Source organism: Labeo rohita, chromosome 6, assembly GCF_022985175.1.
Source record: "Labeo rohita strain BAU-BD-2019 chromosome 6, IGBB_LRoh.1.0, whole genome shotgun sequence".
Taxonomy (NCBI): Eukaryota; Metazoa; Chordata; class Actinopteri; order Cypriniformes; family Cyprinidae; genus Labeo; species Labeo rohita.
The window spans coordinates 31,647,728-31,670,399 of record NC_066874.1 but is presented as its reverse complement, the minus strand read 5'-3'; the positions used below and the strand labels follow the sequence as shown (position 1 = coordinate 31,670,399).

At 33.1% G+C, this 22,672-nt stretch overlaps 1 protein-coding gene across 1 annotated transcript in view; it reads left to right on the top strand.

Annotated features, from left to right (window-relative positions):
- Positions 1-22,445, top strand: part of mmp24 (matrix metallopeptidase 24) — a 45,113-nt gene extending 22,668 nt beyond the window's left edge. The window contains exons 3-9 of the mRNA XM_051113561.1: positions 113-229; positions 2,395-2,699; positions 7,456-7,617; positions 7,718-7,932; positions 9,946-10,084; positions 12,753-13,019; positions 17,300-22,445. Of these exons, the coding sequence (XP_050969518.1) occupies positions 113-229; positions 2,395-2,699; positions 7,456-7,617; positions 7,718-7,932; positions 9,946-10,084; positions 12,753-13,019; positions 17,300-17,637 (1,543 nt within the window). The 3' untranslated portion in view covers positions 17,638-22,445. The remainder of the gene's footprint in view (positions 1-112; positions 230-2,394; positions 2,700-7,455; positions 7,618-7,717; positions 7,933-9,945; positions 10,085-12,752; positions 13,020-17,299) is intronic.
- Positions 22,446-22,672: the final 227 nt, after the last annotated feature.

Genomic DNA, 22,672 nt, shown 5'->3' with positions numbered 1-22,672 from the left:
AATGTATTGTTGGCTATTGCTATAAATATACCTGTGCTACTTAAGACTGGTTTTGTGTATAGTAGTATGAAGATCATTTGCTTTGGTGTGATTATTATCTACATGTTTTAAGGTGGATGAGAAAACCTCGGTGTGGAGTCCCAGATCACCCTCACATCAGCCGACGGAGGAGAAATAAACGCTATGCCCTCACTGGCCAGAAATGGAGGGAGAAAAAGATCACATACAGGTAAGGTATATTCAGGGATGGTTTAAATGCAAAGCTTGCAGGATGGATGCATGGATAGACTGATTCACTGCACCTGAGGAACCTCTGGAGGAAACTACAGAAACTCTTTATAGATGAATGAGCATTGTACGCAATTACAGGGAAGCCTTCCAAAAACTCCATATGTCTGTAACTAACTGCACCTCACATGATGTGATTCTCTTTAATGGCGGCCCATTAGGCGTCTCGCTGAAGCCAGCCTGTGGAGTATATTTGTACCCTCATCTTTAATTATTTTAAAGCATATCGCATTGACACGTGCGCGTATGTTTGGGAACACATGCCGCTTACGCAATGTTCCAGACAGACATTGCTGAAATGCTTCCCTCCAACCTTAAAAATGCTAAAAGAAGCTTTTGGTTTCTGCCTGATGGGAGAGAGAGAAAAACAAAGAAAGCAAGGGATGTCGCAGGTCAGTATGGAAGAGGAATAGTTGATGAAAGCCTGCTACTTTGAGTGGTTTTCATGCTATTAGGCCTCCCAAAACCAACTCAACCTTTTAATTTATTTTTTATAGGTCTGTCTCCGAAACATAAAACTAGTGTATATAATTAAATTATATGGAATAAAATGCTGTGTATGCATATCTAAATTTGGTTATACATATTTATGTCTTGGTAGACTATAATAGACAATTGCATGCTGTTGCTTGAAACTGTTTACTTGTGCTGTTTACATGATGCTGACTCAGCTTATATGAGCTGAACAAAAGGGATTCTGGGACTTTTTGTACTTGTGGTGCATTCCTATTGGCGTAAACATGAAATCGGATCATTTACAAACATTTGTCTGCTTTCGTCCGTTTTAAAGCTCTATTAATTTCAATTAGTCATCTAATGTAGTGTTGAAGTTGGTTTGCAGTCACTGGTTAATCGAATGTGATATTCTCACTTGTGTGCGCCTGCAGTTGTGTGCCAGAGACAACCATCTGCTTCTGCCTTAGGTGTCTGGCCTGGTTTAACTTTTGCCCTATATTCAAGGAAATTTTTTATGCAGATTAATTCTTATGTAACAGTGCAGCGCCGTGAACTCAAACGGCATTCGCTTCAGAGCGGATTCATATTAAAATAGCATTTTCAAACACACCGGTGCAATGCTGCAGCGCACTGCGTACTGTCATAGAGTACTTGATACGGAAAAATAAATATTCAGCCATCTTTCTATGCTATTATAGCATTATTTTTAACATTTATTTATAGCATTTTCAGTTTTCATTTTAAATTTAAAGTTTTAGTAATTTATTAGTAATAAATAATTTTTTTAAATGTCAGTTTTAGTCATTTTACTTCAATTTTTTATATTTTAATGAACTTTTTGCACTTCACTTTACATTTCATGCATGTGGAAGATGCATTATTTTTCAAAATGTACATTTTGGATCAGGTTTTGCCATTTGAGCTACAGGAAAACTTTAAAAGCATTGCTTTAATGCATAATTCCATGTAATATTTAATTTTTAATTAAGTAATTAAGTTACACAATATAATATTAAGTATTCATGATTTTTTTCCAGCATACATACTTTCACCCCTAGGGTGGGTTTATTTTATTTTATTTTATTTTATTTTATTTTATTTTATTTTATTTTATTTTATTTTTTACATTTATATTTTATTTTTTTTATTTTTTTTTTTTTTTGTGGATCTGTTTAATGATGAATTTTGGTGAATTTATGTACTTTGATAAACATAGTAATGGCTTAATATGGAATATTTGATAGAATATTTTATACATAATGTGGAATATTTGACCTGATAATTCTAAATATTCTATAATATTCTATAATACTTTGAATATTCTATGATATATAATATTTGACCTGGCTTGTGTGGGCTCATTATCCCTGATGTAGAAAAATTTAATTTAATTTAATTTAATTTAATTTAATTTAATTTAATTTAATTTAATTTTCACCATTTTAATTAGCTTTTTGCACTGCACTTTACATTTTAAACGTGTGGCAGATGCATTATTTTCAAAATGTACATTTTGGCCATTTCTTGAGCTACAGGAAAACTTTAAAAGTGTTGCTTTAATGCATAATTCCATGTAATATTTAATTGTAATTATGTAATTAATATTAAGTCACACAATATAATATTAAGTTTTTATGATTTTTTTTTCAGCATCCATAATTTCACCCCCAAGGTGGGCGAGAAAGATACCCAGAGGGCCATTCGCCAGGCCTTCGACGTCTGGCAGACAGTGACCCCGTTGACCTTTCAGGAAGTGGCCTACTCTGAGATCAAGAACGAGGGTAAAGAGGCGGACATCATGATCTTCTTCGCCTCTGGTTTCCATGGTGACAGTTCTCCTTTTGATGGAGAGGGAGGTTTTTTAGCTCACGCATATTTCCCCGGTCCCGGAATTGGCGGAGACACACACTTTGACTCTGATGAGCCCTGGACCTTAGGAAATGCCAATCACGACGGTAAGTGCGGCACTGTAATGGTAAACTTTGATTTGGCTTTTTATAGCGTTTAGTATTCAGTTGTATTTGTTTGTTGCTATTAGTGTTAGGATGTGTTTTGATCAAACCAACATGACAGTGACTGATGTAGAATGATTGACCTGACATGTCTGATGTATTAATGTATAGATAAGTAATATAAAGAGTTTTTTAATTTATTCAAATTTATTTAATTTTAGTGTACATTTTATTTTACTGACTATTTTTGTGGCTGTATGTAATGATCAGTTTACATGTATGTGCATATATTTTTTGTATTTTTAATTTAATCAAGCATAATCCCTGACGCAGTAATATGTAGATAAGTAATAAATATTATTTAATTTAATTTAATTTAATTTTAAATGTATTTCATTTTAGTTTAAATTTGAACGGGCTATTTTCATGGCTGTATTTAATGATCAGTTTACATTTATGTGAATATATGTGAAGATAAATTTTATTTTAATGTATATATATATATATATACACACAAACACATTGTGCATCTGTTTAATGATGAATTTTCATGTATGTTTATTGAATTTACTTAAATCAAGCATGGTAATGGATTAATTTTTATTGTTTTTTATTTTAATATAGAATTTAAATTTTGAGTTAATATAAAATATTTGACCTGGCTTGTGTGGGCTCATAATCTCTTTATTTTATTTTATTTATTTTAATAGTATGCAAAAACGTGTCTGCTTTCATCAATTTAAAAGCTCTAAATTGAATTTACTTTAATCAAGCATGGTAATGGCTTATTTTATTTTATTTTTTATATTTTTTTTTTTTGTGGATCTATTTAATGATGAATTTTCATGCATGTGCATTTATGTACTTTGATAAACATAGTAATGGTTTAATACAGAATATTTGATAGAATATTTTATAGATAATGTAGAATATTTGACCTGATAATTCTGAATATTATATAATATTATATAATACTTTGACTATTCTGTGATATAGAATATTTGACCTGGCTTGTGTGGGCTCATTATCAATGACATAGAAGATTTAATTTAATTTAATTTAATTTAATTTAAAGATTTTTATTTTATTTTATTTTATTTTTAATTTACATAAATGTGAATTTATGTATTTCATTTATTTAGCAGGGAAATGTTAGATTAAATGGGACAGGATGGCTGGTTTTTCTAGAATGTTCTGCAGCTATAGATAGCTAGATCAGTCAGATGTGTAGAGGTGAATCTTATGGGAGCTTCTCCACTGGTAAACTGGAGCAGTGAGCTGAGGAGCATCAGTAGATGCCACAGGGGAAACATAAAGAAACACAGAGCATTGCGTTCTTTCTTCACTTGCATCAGACATGCCTACGTGCTGCATATTTGCTGTGTTATCTTTGCTTGTGTGCTGCAGTGTCAGCAGTTCAAGTACACGCTTTATAGACCATAGAATCTGTACCTTGTTCACGTACACACACACACATTTCTTTACAGATCTATTTCTTTATACACCCTAGTGAATACAGATCAAAAGTAAGCGGTTTACAACAAACACTAGATGTATTTATCTTCAGCTTCTGATGTAGATTTTATATTTCATTTATTCACGATGACACTTACTCCTCGACAGAACACAAAATCTATTTCTTTTCAAAGAGACTGGGAATGAAATACACAGTTAAATTGGACAAGAAGAAAGCATGAGGACTAATAAAGGAGAAAGAGGCCAAGAGATCCTCTAAGAAAGGGGAAGCAGTCTGTAAACAAAATGTACAAGACACTTTGTGAGCCATCTGATACTTGTAGCACCCACAGACGCCAACCAACAGATCAGGCTATTTCTGTGATTTGAGTGATATGGTGTCACATCCCTTCTGTGTTTCCAGAGATCTGAACATGTCAGTCTCGACTGACTCATGTTCTGGTAATAGCGTACACTTACAGCCCATGCACAAGATGTTCCTTCAGGATTCTGAGTATAAACAGCGCTTATTTACCTGTCTACATAAGTGAAGAAAAAATAGAGCAAATTGATATAACTGGTACAGCAAAAAATATGTATTTTCAGATATATTTTTAAATATTTTTACATAATACAAATATACAGAGTGGAAAAAATGTATGCACTGGATATAAGATTGAAAATGGTTGTTTGCTTTTTGAAAGTAAATTTAATTTTCTTTCTTAGAATTTTGAGATATAAACTACATAAAAGATTTTTTATTTCTCACTCACATATCTTGTAAACTTATGAAAGCCCATTTCCACCACCCAAAATAAATTAAATAGGTAATTGTGACTTTTTCTATCTCAGAAGTTTTTAGGAAAATTACAGAATTGTCAGTTGACTTTCTTACCTCAGAAATTGACTTTTTAACTTATTATAACAATTGTGAGTTTATATCTCACAGAAAATAAATTTGCAATTATGAGTTATAATGTCAGAATTGCAAGTTTATAATTTTGTTTATTGCAATTGTGAGTTATAATGTCAGAATTGTGGGATATAAACTCGCAATTGCGAGAAAAAATTCAAATTGCAAGTTTATAACCTTATATTTATTGCAATTGTGAATTACAATGTCAGAATTGTGAGATATAAACTTGCAATTATAAGAAAAAGGTTAAAATTGCAAGTGAATAACCTGAAAAAAGTCAGAACTGCAAGTTTATAAACATTTATTGCAACTGTGAGTTATAATGTCAGAATTGCAGGATACAAACTTAGATAAAAAAAGTCAGAGGTCAGTTTATAACTTTATGTTTATTGCAATTGTGAGTTATGTCAAAATTTTGGGATATAAACTCGCAATTGCGAGAAAAAAGTCAGAACTGCAAGTTTATAAACATTTATTGCAATTTTAGGTTATAATGTCAGAATTGTTGGATATAAACGAGAAAAAAGAACTGGAAGTTTATAAACATTTATTGCAACTGTGAGTTAAAATGTCATAATTGCAAGTTTATACATGTATTGCAATTGTGAGTTATAATGTGACTTTTTATCTCAGAAGTTTGTAAGAAAATGACAGAAACATGAGTTGACTTTTTAACTCTTTATAACAATTGTGAGTTTATATCTCACAGAAAATAAATTTGCAATTATGAGTTATAATGTCAGAATTGTGGGATATAAACTTACAGTTAAAAAAAAAGAGTCAGAATTGCAAGTTTATTACTTTATGTTTATTGCAGTTGTGAATTATAATGTCAGAATTGTGGGATATAAACATGCAATTGCAAGAAAAACGTAAGAATTGCACGATTATAACCTTATATTTATTGCAGCTATGAGGTATAATGTCAGAATTGTGGGATATAAACTCACAATTACAAGAAAAAAGTCAGAATTGCAAGTTTATAACCTTATATTTATTGCAATTGTGAATTATAATGTCAGAATTGTGAGATATAAACTTGCAATTATGAGAAAAAGGTTAGAATTGCAAGTTTATAAATATTTATTGCAATTGTGAGTTATAATGTCAGAATTGTGGGATATAAACTTGCAATTACGAGAAATATTAGGAGTTATAAAATCGCAATTCTGACTTTTTTTCTCACAAATGCAAGTATATGGAAATTTTTGTCAGTTAGCATTCACCATCAGTTTCTCTCAAAACTAATAACGAAAGGGATTGCACCTGGTTATAGAAAACAGTAGAACTGGTTTCCACATCTTGAACAGAAATTACTAGTTTTACATTGATTATTGACTTAAAGGAATAGTTCACCCAAAAATGTATATTACCCCATGATTTACTTGCCCTCAAGATATCGTAGATGTGTACGACTTTCTTATTTCAGACAAATACTATCAGAGTTATATTTAAAAAAGCAGAAGCGATGGGTTTGTGTAAGAAAAATATGCATATTTACATCTTTTTACATGCGTACACGAGAAAGTGGTATTCCAGTGGATGACGTAGGACATAGGCATAGCGTAATTCCCCAAAACAAAAGAGCAAAACACCGGTCATGAATTAAAAGTACAAAATTATGATTTCTAAAGAGGATGGAGCTTAATCCATCATCCGCTGGAACGCCACTGACTCGTGAACACATGTATGATTGTTAGCGATTACGGTTTATATAGTTTTAAAAATGTATATTTTTCCTACACAAGCGCATCGATTTACTTCAGAATGCCTTTAATAAGCCCCTGGAGCCATGTGGAGTACTTTTTATGATGGATGGATGCACTTTATTGGACTTCAAAATTTCAACACCCATTCACTGCCATTATAAAGCTGAGAAGAGCCAGGACATTTTTTAATATAACTCTGACTGTATTCTTCTGAAAGAAGAAAGGCATATACACCTAGGATGGCTTGAGGATGGGGTAATTTTCATTTTTGGGTGAACTATCTCTTTAATATTCATATGCATATGCAATTTCCCAGGTGCATTGTACAATGAAAGCGAATGGGTATGGATACTGTCAAGCTCCAGAAGAAACAAAAAGCACTATACAAGCAGCACATTACTTATATATCCCAAGTGTGCTGAACTATGAGTGAACTGTTCCTATAATGATAGAATGAATACATTTATTCACTGCTGATTCAGCGTTTGATGAACTTCTATGGGAGCTCTTATTATTTCAGACTATTTTTAACTAAATGCACATCAAATATGCAGAGGCGTAAGCTTTGCATTGGTAATTCTCCTGCTTCCATATTCTTATTCATGCATTTTTCATCCAACATAGAATTCTGATTAGTACAGATTCAAGGATGGTTTGACCTTTAAACTTTACCTAACAGGCAATGACCTTTTTCTGGTGGCCGTGCATGAGTTGGGACACGCATTGGGTCTGGAACATTCAAACGACCCCAGCGCGATCATGGCACCCTTCTACCAGTACATGGACACGCACAACTTCAAACTGCCTCTAGATGACCTTCAGGGGATCCAGAAAATCTACGGTACAGCTATCTTCTCTATCACCTCTATTATCATTTTTGAAGGAACAAAGTAAGAATATAGATGCAAGGTTTATTTTGAATAAACGTTGTTCTTCTATAGGTATACCCACAGCCATGCTGGAGCCCACCCGACCTCTTCCTACTCTACCTGCACGACGCACACACCCCACCTCTGAGAGGAAACACGACCGGCATCGCCCCGCTCGCCCACCCTCTGGAGATCGGCCGTCCTCTCCCGGTAATGGAAAACCCAACATCTGCGATGGCAACTTCAACACTGTGGCCTTCTTTCGACGGGAGATGTTTGTTTTTAAGGTGAGTTGCATCAGGTGTCTTTACAGTATCTGATCCAGCTGATTTTAGTTGAATTTGGTTGTGTGTGATTTCAAGAAATGTAATGCCTTATATTAAAGGGATAGATCACCCAGAAATTAAAATGTTGTCATTATTTACTCAACCTCATGTCTTTCCGAACCTGTATGAGTTTCTTCTGTTTAACAAAAAAGAAGATATTTTGAAGGATGCCGATCACCAAACAGCTTCTGGTAGACGTTGACATCCAGTATAGTCAATGGATACCAACAACTGTTTAGTTACCAAAAATTCTTTTAAATACAATATGTTTTTTTTTTTTTTTTTTTGCTTTCATATGTTTAATAAATAATTGGATATTTATTCAATATTGGATATATAATTGTGCATCTTATTTCCTCCCTTTAATAACTTAAATATATTTTTTAGCAAATTCTGAAATTATTTTTTTCATACTGTATTATTTATACTATAATGGCCTAAATTCACTTATAATATTTTTAATACAATTTTATTTATAATTATTTAGATCATTTATCAGTGTAAAAATAATTATCTATATAATTTTTAATATTATGCATCCCGTTTTTTCCCCTTTCACACAATATTAAATATATTAATTTATTCAGCATTGGATATGTAATTGTGCATCTCATTTCATCCGTTCAATAACTCTGTTAAATGTACTTTTTTAGCAGATCTCAAAATTATTTTTAATACTGTATTATTTATATTACAAAGGCCTAAAATCACTTGTAGTACTTTAATTTTGTATTTATTAATTCATTTATGAGTTAATAAGTGTGAAAATAATTATCTGCTTATTAATATTAGACAGATTTTTAATGTTATCCATTCCAATTTTTTTTTTACATTTATTGCTTTCATACAATATTAAATAACTAATTGGATATTTATTCAATATTGGATATATAATTGTGCATCTCATTTCCCTCTTTAATAACTCTATTAAATGTATTTTATTTTTTTTTTTAGCAAATCTCAGTTTTTTATACTATATTATTTCTATTACAATGGCCTAAAATCCCTTATTTTTATGAGATAATCAGTGTAAAAAAATATCTGCGTATCAATATTAGACCGATTTTTAATATTATGCATCCCAATTATTATTATTATTTTATTTATTGCTTTCATACAATATTAAATAAATAATTTTATATTTATTCAATATTGTATATATAATTGTGCATCTCATTTACTCCGTTTAATAACTCTATTATATGTATTTTTTTAGCAAATCTCGAAATTATTTTTTTCATACTGTATTATTTATATTATAACAGCCTAAAATTACTTTTTTTTAATTACTTTTTTTAATTAGAGCATTTATGAGTTAATCAGTGTAAAAATAATTATCTGCTTATAAATATTAGACATCTTTTTAATATTATGCATTTAGATTTTTTGTATTTATTGCTTTCATATAATATTAATTAAATGATTGGACATTTATCCAATATTGTATATATAATTGTGCATCTCATTTCCTCTCTTTAATAACTCTATTAAATGTCATTTCTTTTTAGCAAATCTCAAAATTATTTTTTTCATAGTGTATTATTTATTATAATGGCCTAAGATCACTTATAGTATTTTCAATTTTATTTTATTTATTTAGACCATTTATGATTTAATCAGTGTGAAAATAATTATCTGCTTATCAGTATTAGACAGATAGAATTTATTTATTGTTTCGCACAATATTACATAAATAATTGAATATTTATTTAATATTGGATATATAATTGTGCATCATTTTTTTCATACTGTATTATTTATTATTATAATGGCCTAAAATCACTTATAATATTTTAAAGTAAATTTTACTTATGTTTATTTGGATCATTTATGAGTTAATCAGTGTGAAAATGTTTATCTGCTTATCAATATTAGACAGATTTTAATATTATGCATCCCTACTTGAAAAAGACTACTTGAAGATCTAAATCACATACAGTAATTGATCCAAATAATCTGCTTTACTCATCACAGGATCGCTGGTTCTGGCGTTTGCGCAACAACAAAGTTCAAGAAGGCTATCCCATGTTGATAGAGCAGTTCTGGAAGGGTCTACCTCCTCGCATCGACGCTGCTTACGAGAGATCAGATGGCAAATTTGTGTTCTTCAAAGGTAAGATTAATTATCCGTAACAGACGTTAATTGAAAGAATATTCCAAACAAGCATTAACAAAACTACCAAGTGTTTATTGCATGATATGAAAAGTGCAGCCTCAGGCCAGTTTTAATAACTCTGATTGTTTTGTAACATCTTTTGTCATAGCTGTAAATTACAATACCAAATACATCCCAAAGCCCTGAAATTAACTACCTAAATATGGTCTAGATAATAAAGTGAAGCCATATCCATTAAACATCTGTTACCTTTGAATCAGTTTCAACTTAAATCAGCATATTTTGTTCAGGCTGACTAATCTTGTATGTTTTATGTGCCTTTTTAATACAAGTATAGGTACACTAAGTTAAAGGTTTGATAAATGCTGTTAGATTGTGGGTTAATCTCAGAAAAGGTCTGTATTTATCTATAGTGTTTATCCTCCATTGGGCCTGACAGCCTTAGTGAATCCATTCAGTACTTTATTATTCTGTCTGTTCTTCCCTCGCTCCCGTTCTCTCAAACGATCTCTCTTTCTATCTCGCCGTCCTCACCCCCTCTCTTTCTCATTAAATTAGCCCAGCGCAGTCTTGCTGCGCAAGGAGAGGCTGGGTGAGATATTTATAGCCCGAGTCTCCTGTTCTGTGATGTTTCATGAAAAAACAAGCTCGCAGGATGCCCTATGGTTATCTCAGAGAATGCACATCGGTATTAATAGATAAAGGGGCGAAGAACTCAAGTCATGCTGGCATTTTGGCATCTTATTCTCTAACTACACATGATGCAGTTTACCCAAGTGTTATCTGTGCTGAAATAACATATTTAAAATATGTAAGATCAGGCTCATTACAGGCTGTTTCATTCTCAAAGTCTGTTGCACAACCATAGTGTTACATGCAATAAAAAAAATCTGAATAGAAACATTTAAATATTAAAAAAGACGTTTTATTTCACAATTCTAACTTCTTTTCTTGCAACTGCGTGTTTATATTTTGCCATTCGGAGTTTATATTTCACAATTCTGACTTTTTTTATCCTTTGAAATGTATAAATAAAAAGTCAGTATTTCGAAATACAAACTCGCAACTGAGAATGAAAGTCTGAATTGGGACAAGCTTGTTTTTTGCTAGGAAAAACAATTGTAATTAAAACTTTTTACTTCACAGTGTTTTATTTCACACAGTTTTTATTACACAAAACTTCTTTTCTTGTAATTCTGAATTTACCTCTCACATTTCTGACTTTTTTTTAATGTTTTTTCTCCTGCAAGGTATAAACTCAGAAAAAAATAAATAAATAAAAAATTGCAAGATTAAAACTCACAATTCTGAGAAGGAAAGTCCGAACTGTGATATATAAACTCAGAATTGCAAGAAAAAAGTCTTGTGAGAATTGTGACAAGCTTGTTTATACTAAGTAGTTAAAATAAACAACAACAACAAAAAAAAGGCAAATTCTATTTTACAATTCTAACATCTTTTCTTGCAATTCTGAGTTTGTATCTCGATGTTCTGTGATCTCAGTTCTTGTCCGAATTGTGACAAGCTTGTTTGCGGCAAGGGATAAAAGCAGGAAAAAAATGGTAATTGCATCTTTTTATTAAATTTATTTATTTAAAGTCAGTGGTTGAGATATATACTCAGTGAGTTTATATCTAACAATTTGTATGTTTCTTCTCAGAATTGTTTTAATCTTACAATTATGAAAATGTTTCTTGAATTGCGAGTTGCTGAGTTAATATCTCAACCACTGATTTTATATCTCGCAGGAGAAAAAACACGTAAATAAAATGTCCATATTGTGAGAGGTAAACTCACAATTACAAGAAAATAAGTTTTGTGAAATAAAACATTTTGAAATAAAAAGTCACAATTACCATTTTTTTTTCTGTTTTTATTTCTTAGCGAAAACAAGCTTGTCACAATTCGGACTCTTCTTCTCAGAGTTGTGAGTTTATATTGAAAAATACTGACTTTATATCATGCAATTCTACATTTATATCTCACAGGATAACACAGTTAGAATTGTAAGATATAAACTCAGAATTGTGAGAAATAAATCTGCACTTGCAAGAAAAGAAGTTTGAATTGTGAAATAAAACTAGCAAATACCTTTTTTTATTTATTTATTTATTTTTACTTTTAAAGTGGAAACAAGCTTGTCACAATTCTCACAATTCTGACTTTTTTCTTGCAATTGTGAGTTTATATCTCACAATTCTGCCCTCTCCGATTGTGAGTTTTAGTTTTGCAATTTTGACTTTTTTTTTTTTAGAATTGCAAGTTGCTACGTTTATATCGCAACTACTGATTGTAAATAAATAAAATTGTTTGATTTTAAATAAATAAAAAAATTAAATAAAAAAAAACTTACAATTACCATTTTCTTTTTCCTTAGCACAAACAAGCTTGTCACAATTTAGACTCCTTCTCAGAGTTTATATCGCAGAATACTGAATTTATATCATGCAATTCTAAATTTATATCTCGCAGGTACATAAAATGTTGCAATTACATTTATTTATTTATTTTTTTTTATTCCTTGGTGGAAATAAGCTTCCACATATATCCAAACATGTGGCATAGATAAGCACATTGTTTCATTATGCGATAATATAATTCAATATACCCCATTTAATTTTGCCCTTATCTACTGCTGTTTTTCTGAATGTTGTTTTGGCTCTAGGGGATAAATACTGGGTCTTCAAGGAGGTTACGGCAGAGCCCGGCTATCCTCACAGCCTGGTAGAGCTGGGCAGCTGTCTGCCCCGCGATGGCATCGACACAGCCTTACGCTGGGAACCTGTGGGCAAAACCTACTTCTTTAAGGGCGACCAGTACTGGCGTTACAATGAGGAGAAGCGTACAGCTGACCCAGGCTACCCCAAACCCATCAGCGTCTGGAAAGGCATCCCTGATGCCCCACAAGGAGCCTTCATCAGTCGAGAAGGATGTGAGTCATCGAGGTTCCAATAACCAATCAATATTTAATGTGCCAATCAGCCGTGTGGTCGGTGGGCATTTTATCTGGCTGGTTGGAGAAGTTCAAGTTGGTTGAGCTTCGTCCTCGAGTGTAGTGTTGGTCTAATCTGTAGTGCAATGCAATGCAATGAGTCTCAGTATAATCAGTGAAGCTTTATATATTGAATTCAAAAATGCCAATAAATGCACATCTGAAACTGCACATTTAATATTAATGCAGTGGAACGTTAAGCATGATTGAGATCACTTGAAGGAAGAATGGTTCATTCAGATTATTGCACGTATTATCTGATGCTATTTTGCTATTTTATGGAGTAGGTATTAGTGAGAAATGCACTGAGGTCTTGTTTTGCACTCATCCTTGTAGAGTAATTGATTAGTGTTTGTTTGGCGCAGTCACTGCAATATTGTTGTGTTGACACAGTGACTGTTTTGGCTCTGACTCATCCTCAGCAGTGATCTGATAGCAGGTCTGGATTGGCACAGGGTCCGGAGGAAGACAGACACAACTTTTGGGTATTAAAATTCACTGTCATAATCGATGCATGATTACAAAAGAGAGCTAATATAATGGATCGTATGACTCTCAATGTTTTAATGCAGGGAACATAATGTCCAGATGATCTGAAATCATTGGAAGGTACTATGTGAAGAGGGAATGTGGTTTAATTCTTTTAAAGTGATACCAATACAATATAGCTAAAAATAATATTAGATATAAATAGATTTTGAAGGCATTAGATATGTATTTGCTCTGAAATTGCTTGTTTTTCAGTTAAAAAAGAAAATGTGGTTGCAAAGTAGCTTGAAAATGCTAGAAAGAAATAAAATACAGGAGAAATCTATGTTGAGAATTTTATTTTTTATTCATACGCACCAATATAGTAATTGAAACCTCATATATTTTAAATTTTTAAAATAAAATATTTTAAAATGTAAAATTCCATTTGACATTTTTCTTCACAAATGCAAGAAATAAAATCAGAATTAGGAGATAAAAACACGCAATTCTGACTTTTTTTCTCATAATTGTGAGTCATAATTGCAAGAAATAAAGTCAAAATTGTAAACTAAAAACTCGCAGTTCAGACTTTTTTCTCGTAAATGCGAGTTTGTACCAATATAGAAATAAACCTTATATATTTATATTTAAATATTTAAAATAAAATATTTTAAAACATGTAAAATTCAATTTGACTTTGATAAACATTTTTCTAAAATACTGTAATATTGTATTTTATTTTTAGAAAATATTTGATAAATTTTTTTTAAAATTAAAAATATAGTAATAAACTGTGATATTTTCTATATTTATATTAAAAATATAAAAATGTATTTATATTTTTGTATTTATATTTATAATGTATTAATATTTTAAAAATGCATTTTAAAAAACATTTAAAAAAGTAAAATTCCATATGGCTTTTCTAAATAATTTTTTGTTAATTGTTTAATAAAAATTAAATATAAATATTTTTTAATGAAAATTATCGATAAAACATATAAACTATTTAATAAGAAACATTCTAATATTCCATATGTTGGAATATTGTGTTGGGATGTTGTTGTTGCTATTGTGGTTGAATGGTAAATCCTCAAGTGTCATACACTAGAGTCGAATTTTTTTTGCTGTGGCTGCATACAATTGCAGATTTCTACTTCTTCTCTCTGGAGTATTTATCCAGTGAAGGAATGATCATCTTCTCTGCAAGTCATGTCATAACCTCTGTCTCAACATGGAGCCTAGGGCCAGGACACAAGATGGAGAAGCCAAGAGGGTTATATGGACTATTTGGTTTGCCCGTAGCTCATGATTTTCCTGTCACTCAGATTTTGCGAGAGGGATTTGGCACATCTTGCTTCGCGAGTAAGAGGAGGGAAAGTAAGAGAGGAAGGATGAGCACTTCATCAATCACACTCTCAGAGGTTGCTGTCTAAAGCTTATCCACTGTATTTACGTTTCATTTCGGGTCTGTGCTTGTATGGGTTTGGTTTGTGAGTACCTCGAATGCATCTGTTTATGTGGCATTGGCAATCAGACTGACAGCTCTCTGAGGGATTGTGTAACACTGGAACAACTTTTTGAAATACTGTGTCATTGAGTGCTCACAAGGACAGCTATTTTTGTGATCATGAATATGAATTGAGCGCTCTGAAAAGGACATGCATCTCTGCCTGGGTATAAACACAAATATTTGCTTATTGACCTTATGCGCCAGAGAAACAAGTGCACAGACATCTTTAGTATTTTGTCTTTGAACTTTTGGTTTGGTGGGAGCTCTATAGCATCGTGGTTGAAAAGTAATTAGGTGGATTTACTAATTACACTGTGGAAATACAAATGGAGGACTACTCAAATATATGGAAGCCCGTTTCCGCCACTCAATAAAAACTAAAAAAAGGTTATTTGACTTTTTATCTCAAAATTCTGAATTTTTTTCTCAGAATTGATATAAACTTGCAATTGCAAGTTATAAAGTCAGAATTGTGTGATATAAACTCACAATTGCGAGAATTAGTCAGAATTGCCAGATAAAAACTCGCAACTGCAAGTTCTAAAGTCAAAGTGTGAGATATAAACTCAGAATTGCAAGAAATAGTCAGAATTGGCAGATAAAAACTTGCAATTGCAAGTTCTAAAGTCAAATTGTGATAAAAAAAAATTTTTTCAGAATAGCACGAAATAAACTCAAAATTGTAAGAAGCAAAGTCAGAATTGTGAGATATAAACTCACAATTGTGAGATAAAAACTCACAATTTAATAACTCTCAATTGCATGTTAACTCCCTGGAGTCGACGGTCGATGTCGGCGTGATCAGCTCACGTTTTTTGTTTTTATTGTAAGAAGCAAAGTCAGAATTGCGAGATAAAAACTCACAATTGCGAGAAATAAAGTCAGAATTTAATAACTTGCAATTGCAAGTAATAAAGTCAGAATTGTGAGAAATAAAGTCAGAGGTGCGCGATAAAAACTCGCAATTTAATAACTTGCAATTGCATGTTATAAAGTCAGAATTGCAAGATATAAACTCGGTTGTGAGAAATAGAATTGTGAGAAACAATTGCAAATTAATAACTCGCAATTGCATGTTATAAAGTCAGAATTGCGAGAAATAAAGTCAGAATTGCGATATAAACTTGCAATTGTGATATAAACTCAAAATTGTGAGAAATAAAGTCAGAATTGCCAGACAAAAACTCACAATTTAATAGCTCACAGTTGCATGTTATAAAGTCAGAATTGCGAGAAATAAAGTCAGAGGTGCGAGATATAAACTCACAATCATGAGAAATAAAGTCAGAATAAAAACTCAACTTAAAAACTTGCAATTGCGTTTTATGAAGCCAGAATTGGGAGACAACTCGCAATTTAATAACTCGCAATTGCATGTTATAAAGTCAGAATTGGGAGATAAAAACTCACAATTGCGAGAAATAAAGTCAGAATTGCCAGACAAAAACTCACAATTTAATAGCTCACAGTTGCATGTTATAAAGTCAGAATTGCGAGAAATAAAGTCAGAGATGCGAGATATAAACTCACAATTTAATAACTTGCAGTTGAAAGTTATAAAGTCAGAATTGCGACATTTGAACTCACAATTGCGAGAAATAAAGTCAGAATTGTGAGATAAAAGCTTGCAATTTAATAACTCGCAATTGCATGTTATAAAGTCAAAATTGCAAGATATAAACTCAGTTGTGAGAAATAGAATTGTGAGAAAAAATTGCAAATTAATAACTCGCAATTGCATGTTATAAAGTCAGAATTGCGAGAAATAAAGTTAGAATTGCAAGAACTCACAATTCTGACTTTTTTCTCCGAACTGCGAGGTTCACAATTCTGACTTCATATCTCACAATTGTTTATATCATGCAATTCTGGGAAAAAATGTCAGATTTGTAAGTTTGTATCTCACAATTCTGACTTCATAACTCACAATTGTGAGTTTATATCATGCAATTCTAAAAAAAAAAAAAAAAAAAAAAAAAATTTAAGTGGTGGAAACAGGCTTCCATACAGATGATATGTAGTGAAGTATATAAGTAAAACATTTTACTAAATTAATTACCTGTAAATAAGCAAACACTGGGTCTGTGGTATTTCAAAACATTGCACTCTTTGAGCATCTCCACCAGCAGCATTCTCTCAACCAATGGTGTGAGTTTGGGGGCGGGGACTATCTGTTTGCTGACCAGTCCTGATTATGCACATGTACTGATAACTTGTTTCTCTGCTTTTTTTGTAGTTTATACCTACTTTTACAAAGGAAAGGATTACTGGAAGTTCGATAACCAGAAGTTAACGGTGGAGCCAGGCTACCCAAAATCAATCCTCAAAGACTGGATGGGCTGCGATCAATCGGAAGTAGAAAAGAACAAGGACCGTCACCTCCCTCACGATGACGTCGACATCATGGTCGCCATTAACGACGTACCCAGCACTGTAAACGCAATCGCTGTGGTCATCCCGTGCATCCTCTCACTGTGCATTCTGGTCCTTGTATATACTATCTTCCAGTTCAAGAACAAAAACGTCCAACAGCACGTGACCTACTACAAACACCCCGTGCAGGAGTGGGTATGACGGACCGGGGGGCGCGATGGACCCCAAACGCTTGAGAACATAAGTGAGGGCTACTATGCTGAGGTTTGACCAGTGCCTGTTATCAGAACAACCTTGTCCCAGAACGGGAGCAAAAGACCAGGAAAGGGAGAGTCCTCTTCCTTCAACTTGAGATAGAACTTTACAACAAATATTGCAATTTTTTAGCATGAGCCCAACGGACAAAAGGTTTGAAGTTGTGCCCTGGCCTTATGCTAACCAGGTGAAGTCATTTAACGGTCAAGGAACCATCACTCCAGTTTGACCGAGACCATCACTTTCTCTTCTCCAGGAGAGTTAGAGGAACCGCAGATTTGCGAAACGCCAGCAAATCCTTGTCTCGTACGCAACAGAAACTTGTACATGAACTTCAAGTATTATCAAAGAAATTAAACGAGCAAACGACAAAAAAAAAAGACTTGAAATCCATGTAGGTAGAAAGGCCATAGAAAAGAATACCAAGGAATTCTTGCAGTCTTTTTTATTTACGGGGTACTGGCACTCCTTGAAGACTTCACCGCGTTTTTATTGGTGGTTAGGAGGCATTTTCAAACAAATTAGCTTCATAACATCAATCTGAATGTTTGTTTGCGTTTTTTTTTTCCTTTCCTCACCTGCCTACCATTTCCGCAGAGTAGGAAGAACGATTTATAATAACTAGGGCAGTCTTAACACCTCCTCCCACTCGCTACTGTACTCTATTCCTTTGCTTCTTTTGGTGTTTTTATCAGTCGGCAACAAAAGAGGATCTCTTTTTGATGGCATTAGGTTTATAGGAGAGTAATTTCGTGTCATAATAGGCAAAATTGGTCCTGATTTCTTGCAATCTCTATGCTTATAAGTCACATTTCCAAACATCTTGCACAGTCTCCTGTTAGGACCTTTTCACCAAGTGTGATATTTGAAACACTGGTGCCAGGCAGGAACATGAACAATGAACACATCTAAATACGAAATAGCTTTGTTACCGTTGCCTACAGGAGATGATCTCTCAGCGGTTCATCCGTCCTCTTCGAATGAACGTAATATGCTGTATGTCTTACGTTGAAGTGACTTCAATTCCATGTGTTCGGTGTGGATTGTCTAACACTTAGCTCAAAAATGTCTGTCGGGTGCTTTTATTGGTTCGACTGTGCTATTTAACGGTGAAGTGTGTCTGACTGTACCATATTAACACATCTCTTTGTGCTCATCTGCTGTGGGAATGGATCTGACACATTGCACATTGGAAGGAGCCGAGATGTAATTGATGTTTTCAGAATTTCGAATGGAACTTTTTTGGATTAACCTGAAAAGGCGTATATATATATATTAAAAAAGGTTTGTAGCATCTTAATCACAATATTAAGATGGTAGATTTGGCGAGACTCCCTATAAGGCTTCACTTAACACACGGTTCATCATCTGATGTTGAGGTTTCACTATGTTTTTGCCTTAACACATTTAGGTTGCATGTTCTAAAATCCATTTCGTTTTTCTCTGCGAGCATTTTTAGCTACAAAAAGCCATTTTGGTTTATTCCGCAGAGAATCGTGTACATATTGTATTCACAGTTCAAAGGAGCATGGATCTGCAACAGATACTACCTGGCATCTACTTTTAGGTTTCTAATGTGTCTCCACCAATGGTTTGAGCATCTGTTCAAGCTTTACCATATTTTTACACTGAGCGGCTTCATTGGCATGGTGTTTGTGACGTGACGTCACTTCTGTAGTTGCCATATGTACATCTGACCATTTGGAGATCATAATTTTGTTAATACATTCAACCAACTTGAATGTTTTCTGAATAGTCCTGAATCGTCTATTAAAGGTTTTGTGGGCGTGAGAATTTTTTTCTATAAACCCTTGTCTTCCAAAGTAACATTTCACCCTTTTTGTGTGTTTGTGTGGTCTTCTTAAAGCTTTTGGGCCTTCTTTAAAGGGGATCCATCACGTAACCACTGATTTGAAAGACAAAACAGAGCAAACTATCAGTGCAATCATGCAACTATGAACTTTAATGCGAGTAGCAAAAACGATTTTTGAGATCTTAATGATTTAAGACGATTTTGTTGTACAAACTCGCAATCATTTTTTCACATGCAAAACTTTACGCCCACTTTAAATGACTTGTATGGAAGGCTGGTTTTGCCTCAGAGTAAAAAACTAAGTTAATTGCGACATATCTCACATTTGTAAAGCTATTTCACGCATTTCCAACTTTGTAGCTCCCATTTGTGGCTTCAGAATTTACAAAGTAACTTTATGTCTTACAAAGTGATCCCTCAAAATGTGAATTTTGAATTAAATCTCGCAATTTGTTTTTTTACTCTAAGGGAGAAACAGGCTTCCAGACTAGTGGCAACTAATTCAGTCACAAAAAAGTACTGTGGCACCATGAAACAATGATAGTATCAAGTGTATTTGATATGTCACTGAACGATTATCCATATTTGCATGGTACTTCACGCCCAGAAGACCACTGTATTACCATTGTACTTTTTGGTTAGAAGAATGCTTGGTGTGATGATGCTTTTTGACATTGATTTGCATTGACTATGGAATGTTTTACTACACGGTGGAACGATGTATAATTAGCATGGTCGGATTAGCTCAATGCAGTAGTACTGTGAAGGGGTTACGTGACTGTACCCCTTTAAGACATTGTGCCTTGTCTTTAAGTCCGCTATGGCACACTGAACACTGCTCATTTACATTGATTTCCACCTCATTTCAACAGTGGATACATGATACATGAATACATCCCTTGATATATCATTCAATGCCTTTACTAAACACGTTACTGTTTATTTTTGTTGCCCTCCTTCCCATATAGCATTTTTTGGATCTGTTGTGTGAGCAGCTTGGTCGTGGGTAGAGAAGTGGCATGAAACTAGAGCAGATTTTACATGTTTGTGCCCACTTGGGAAAGACTCGATGTTATTGTCTCTCAGATAAGCATTTTTATTAGTCAGCTCCGAATCTAACAAGCAACATGGCTGTGAAGTGATCTAATGTCTCGGGTACAGGAAGTACCGGGTGGGAGTACTTTTAATGGAACACACTGTGCATCACCAATTGTCTTCCTCAACTTGAAATCTGTCCGATGAGCTGTTGTTGGTACAAAAGACGACAAACCACTTGCTGTAATAAGCCATGGACTGAATTTGACAATGTGGCACAATAGTGTGTTCCATACTTAAAGAGGTTTTAAGTGTTTACTATGTATGTCTGACATCTTATATAGCAAATGCTTGGAGTGTTAAAGTATATTCTTTATCTATATGAGGGAGGCTTGTGATGGAAGAAAACTCGTGGCAATGGTGTACAAGTACTCTTAACTAGATTGGGATAAAAGCGTTTAAAATTTATTTACAGAATAATGGATAAACTCAAGGAAAATTTACACATGGTCACATCATGCATCAAGGTGTTTCTGCAAAATGCATATAATTTAAAATATAACCCTACTCCCGAACTATATGCAAACACAACATTGTTTACTTCCATACGTTTCTGTACAATATATTTGCCCGGTTTGGCAAACGAACATTATGTGGATTGCAAATGCAATCCCAAACATCAAACGAACCATGCCTCTTTACACTTTTCATGCATTACAAAAAATGCATGATGTGACCATTATTTTTACTTTAAATCTGCACTATTATCACTTAAAGATTAGTTTGTGAAAAAACAGTACCATGCCATTTCATGAGGAGTTTTCAAGCTAGCAGAGCACTGCGCAAGCCAGTATTATGTGTATATATTAACACACTGAACATTCAGCAGTGTCTAAGGTGAAATGTTTATCAGAACTAAAGTGTATTTATCAAAGGTGGATATCTTTAGAAATGTTTGTCGTAGGGTCAAGTGAAAGGTTTGTAACGATAGAGGTTTATCGTATGAAAAGCTATTTATTTATCATTAATGGAGACATAAGGGTATTCTACACAGTTTAATTTGAAATCAAGGTGAAGCCATGCCTATAACCACATTAGTTGCACAGAAAATAAATAATAATGAAAAAAAAAATACTGAACTGTACAGGGAGATACGTAAATAGGAATTCTCTGGTAATTTGCCTCTTTTTAATGGGTATGATCGTGGCTTTGGACAACAGTCACTTTTAACCCGAGCTGCTGTTGCCTTTTGTTTTTTATGGTCCTTTTATGAGACTAACAATAGGACAAACATATCAGAGGTAGTCGAGGAACCAACTGTATTTACGCTTTTTAATTACAGAGGGTTAATTTGAATGGAGATTTTATCTGAGATAGCTTTAAAGACTTTTGGTTTGTTTTTTATTATTATTTTTATTTTTCTTGACTGACCGTGGGGGAATTTCAACTGTATTCGTGTATATAACTGGTTCTTTTTCCCTTTGACCAGAATTTAAGAGTGAATGTCTTTCACTCTGCCGTTTAAATAAATTCAGACTCTGTCCGTGGAATTTTGATATTTTCTGATTTACAGGTCAAATGTCGCTGTCTGCTCAGCCTCGTCCAGGTTTTAATGGTCATGTAAATACAAAGATTTGCTGAATCTTTTCAGACCTTTTGTATTTTTCTTTCACTCTAACGGTAGCCTATGAGTTCACATTGTCATGCATAATGTTGATTATTAAGAATGAGAGTGATCTTAACGGATTGATTTACTAATAGGTATGATTTAAGTTTTATTTCCTAAATCCTGTTTTTAATTCTATAAACAATGAGTCGTTTTTATTTCGGTTTTCAGTCTACAGTTTTACACTGTGTATCTAATATCACCATGTTCAAAGAAATGTCAATAAAATAAAACTACAGAAATGCCAAGTGTTTGTTGCTTTCTGGATGGATGATATATTTACACACATATTTCATTAGTGCAAGCTGATAACTACATACATGCTTAAATATCATATAATCAGTACATAAGTGCACAGCTGCTGAGCAGAACAGATGGTGTTTGGAAATACATGACATAACATGAGCAATAACTTTATTCTCAATGTCTTAAAACAAATCCCACAGCTTATTAATGGCATAAATTGC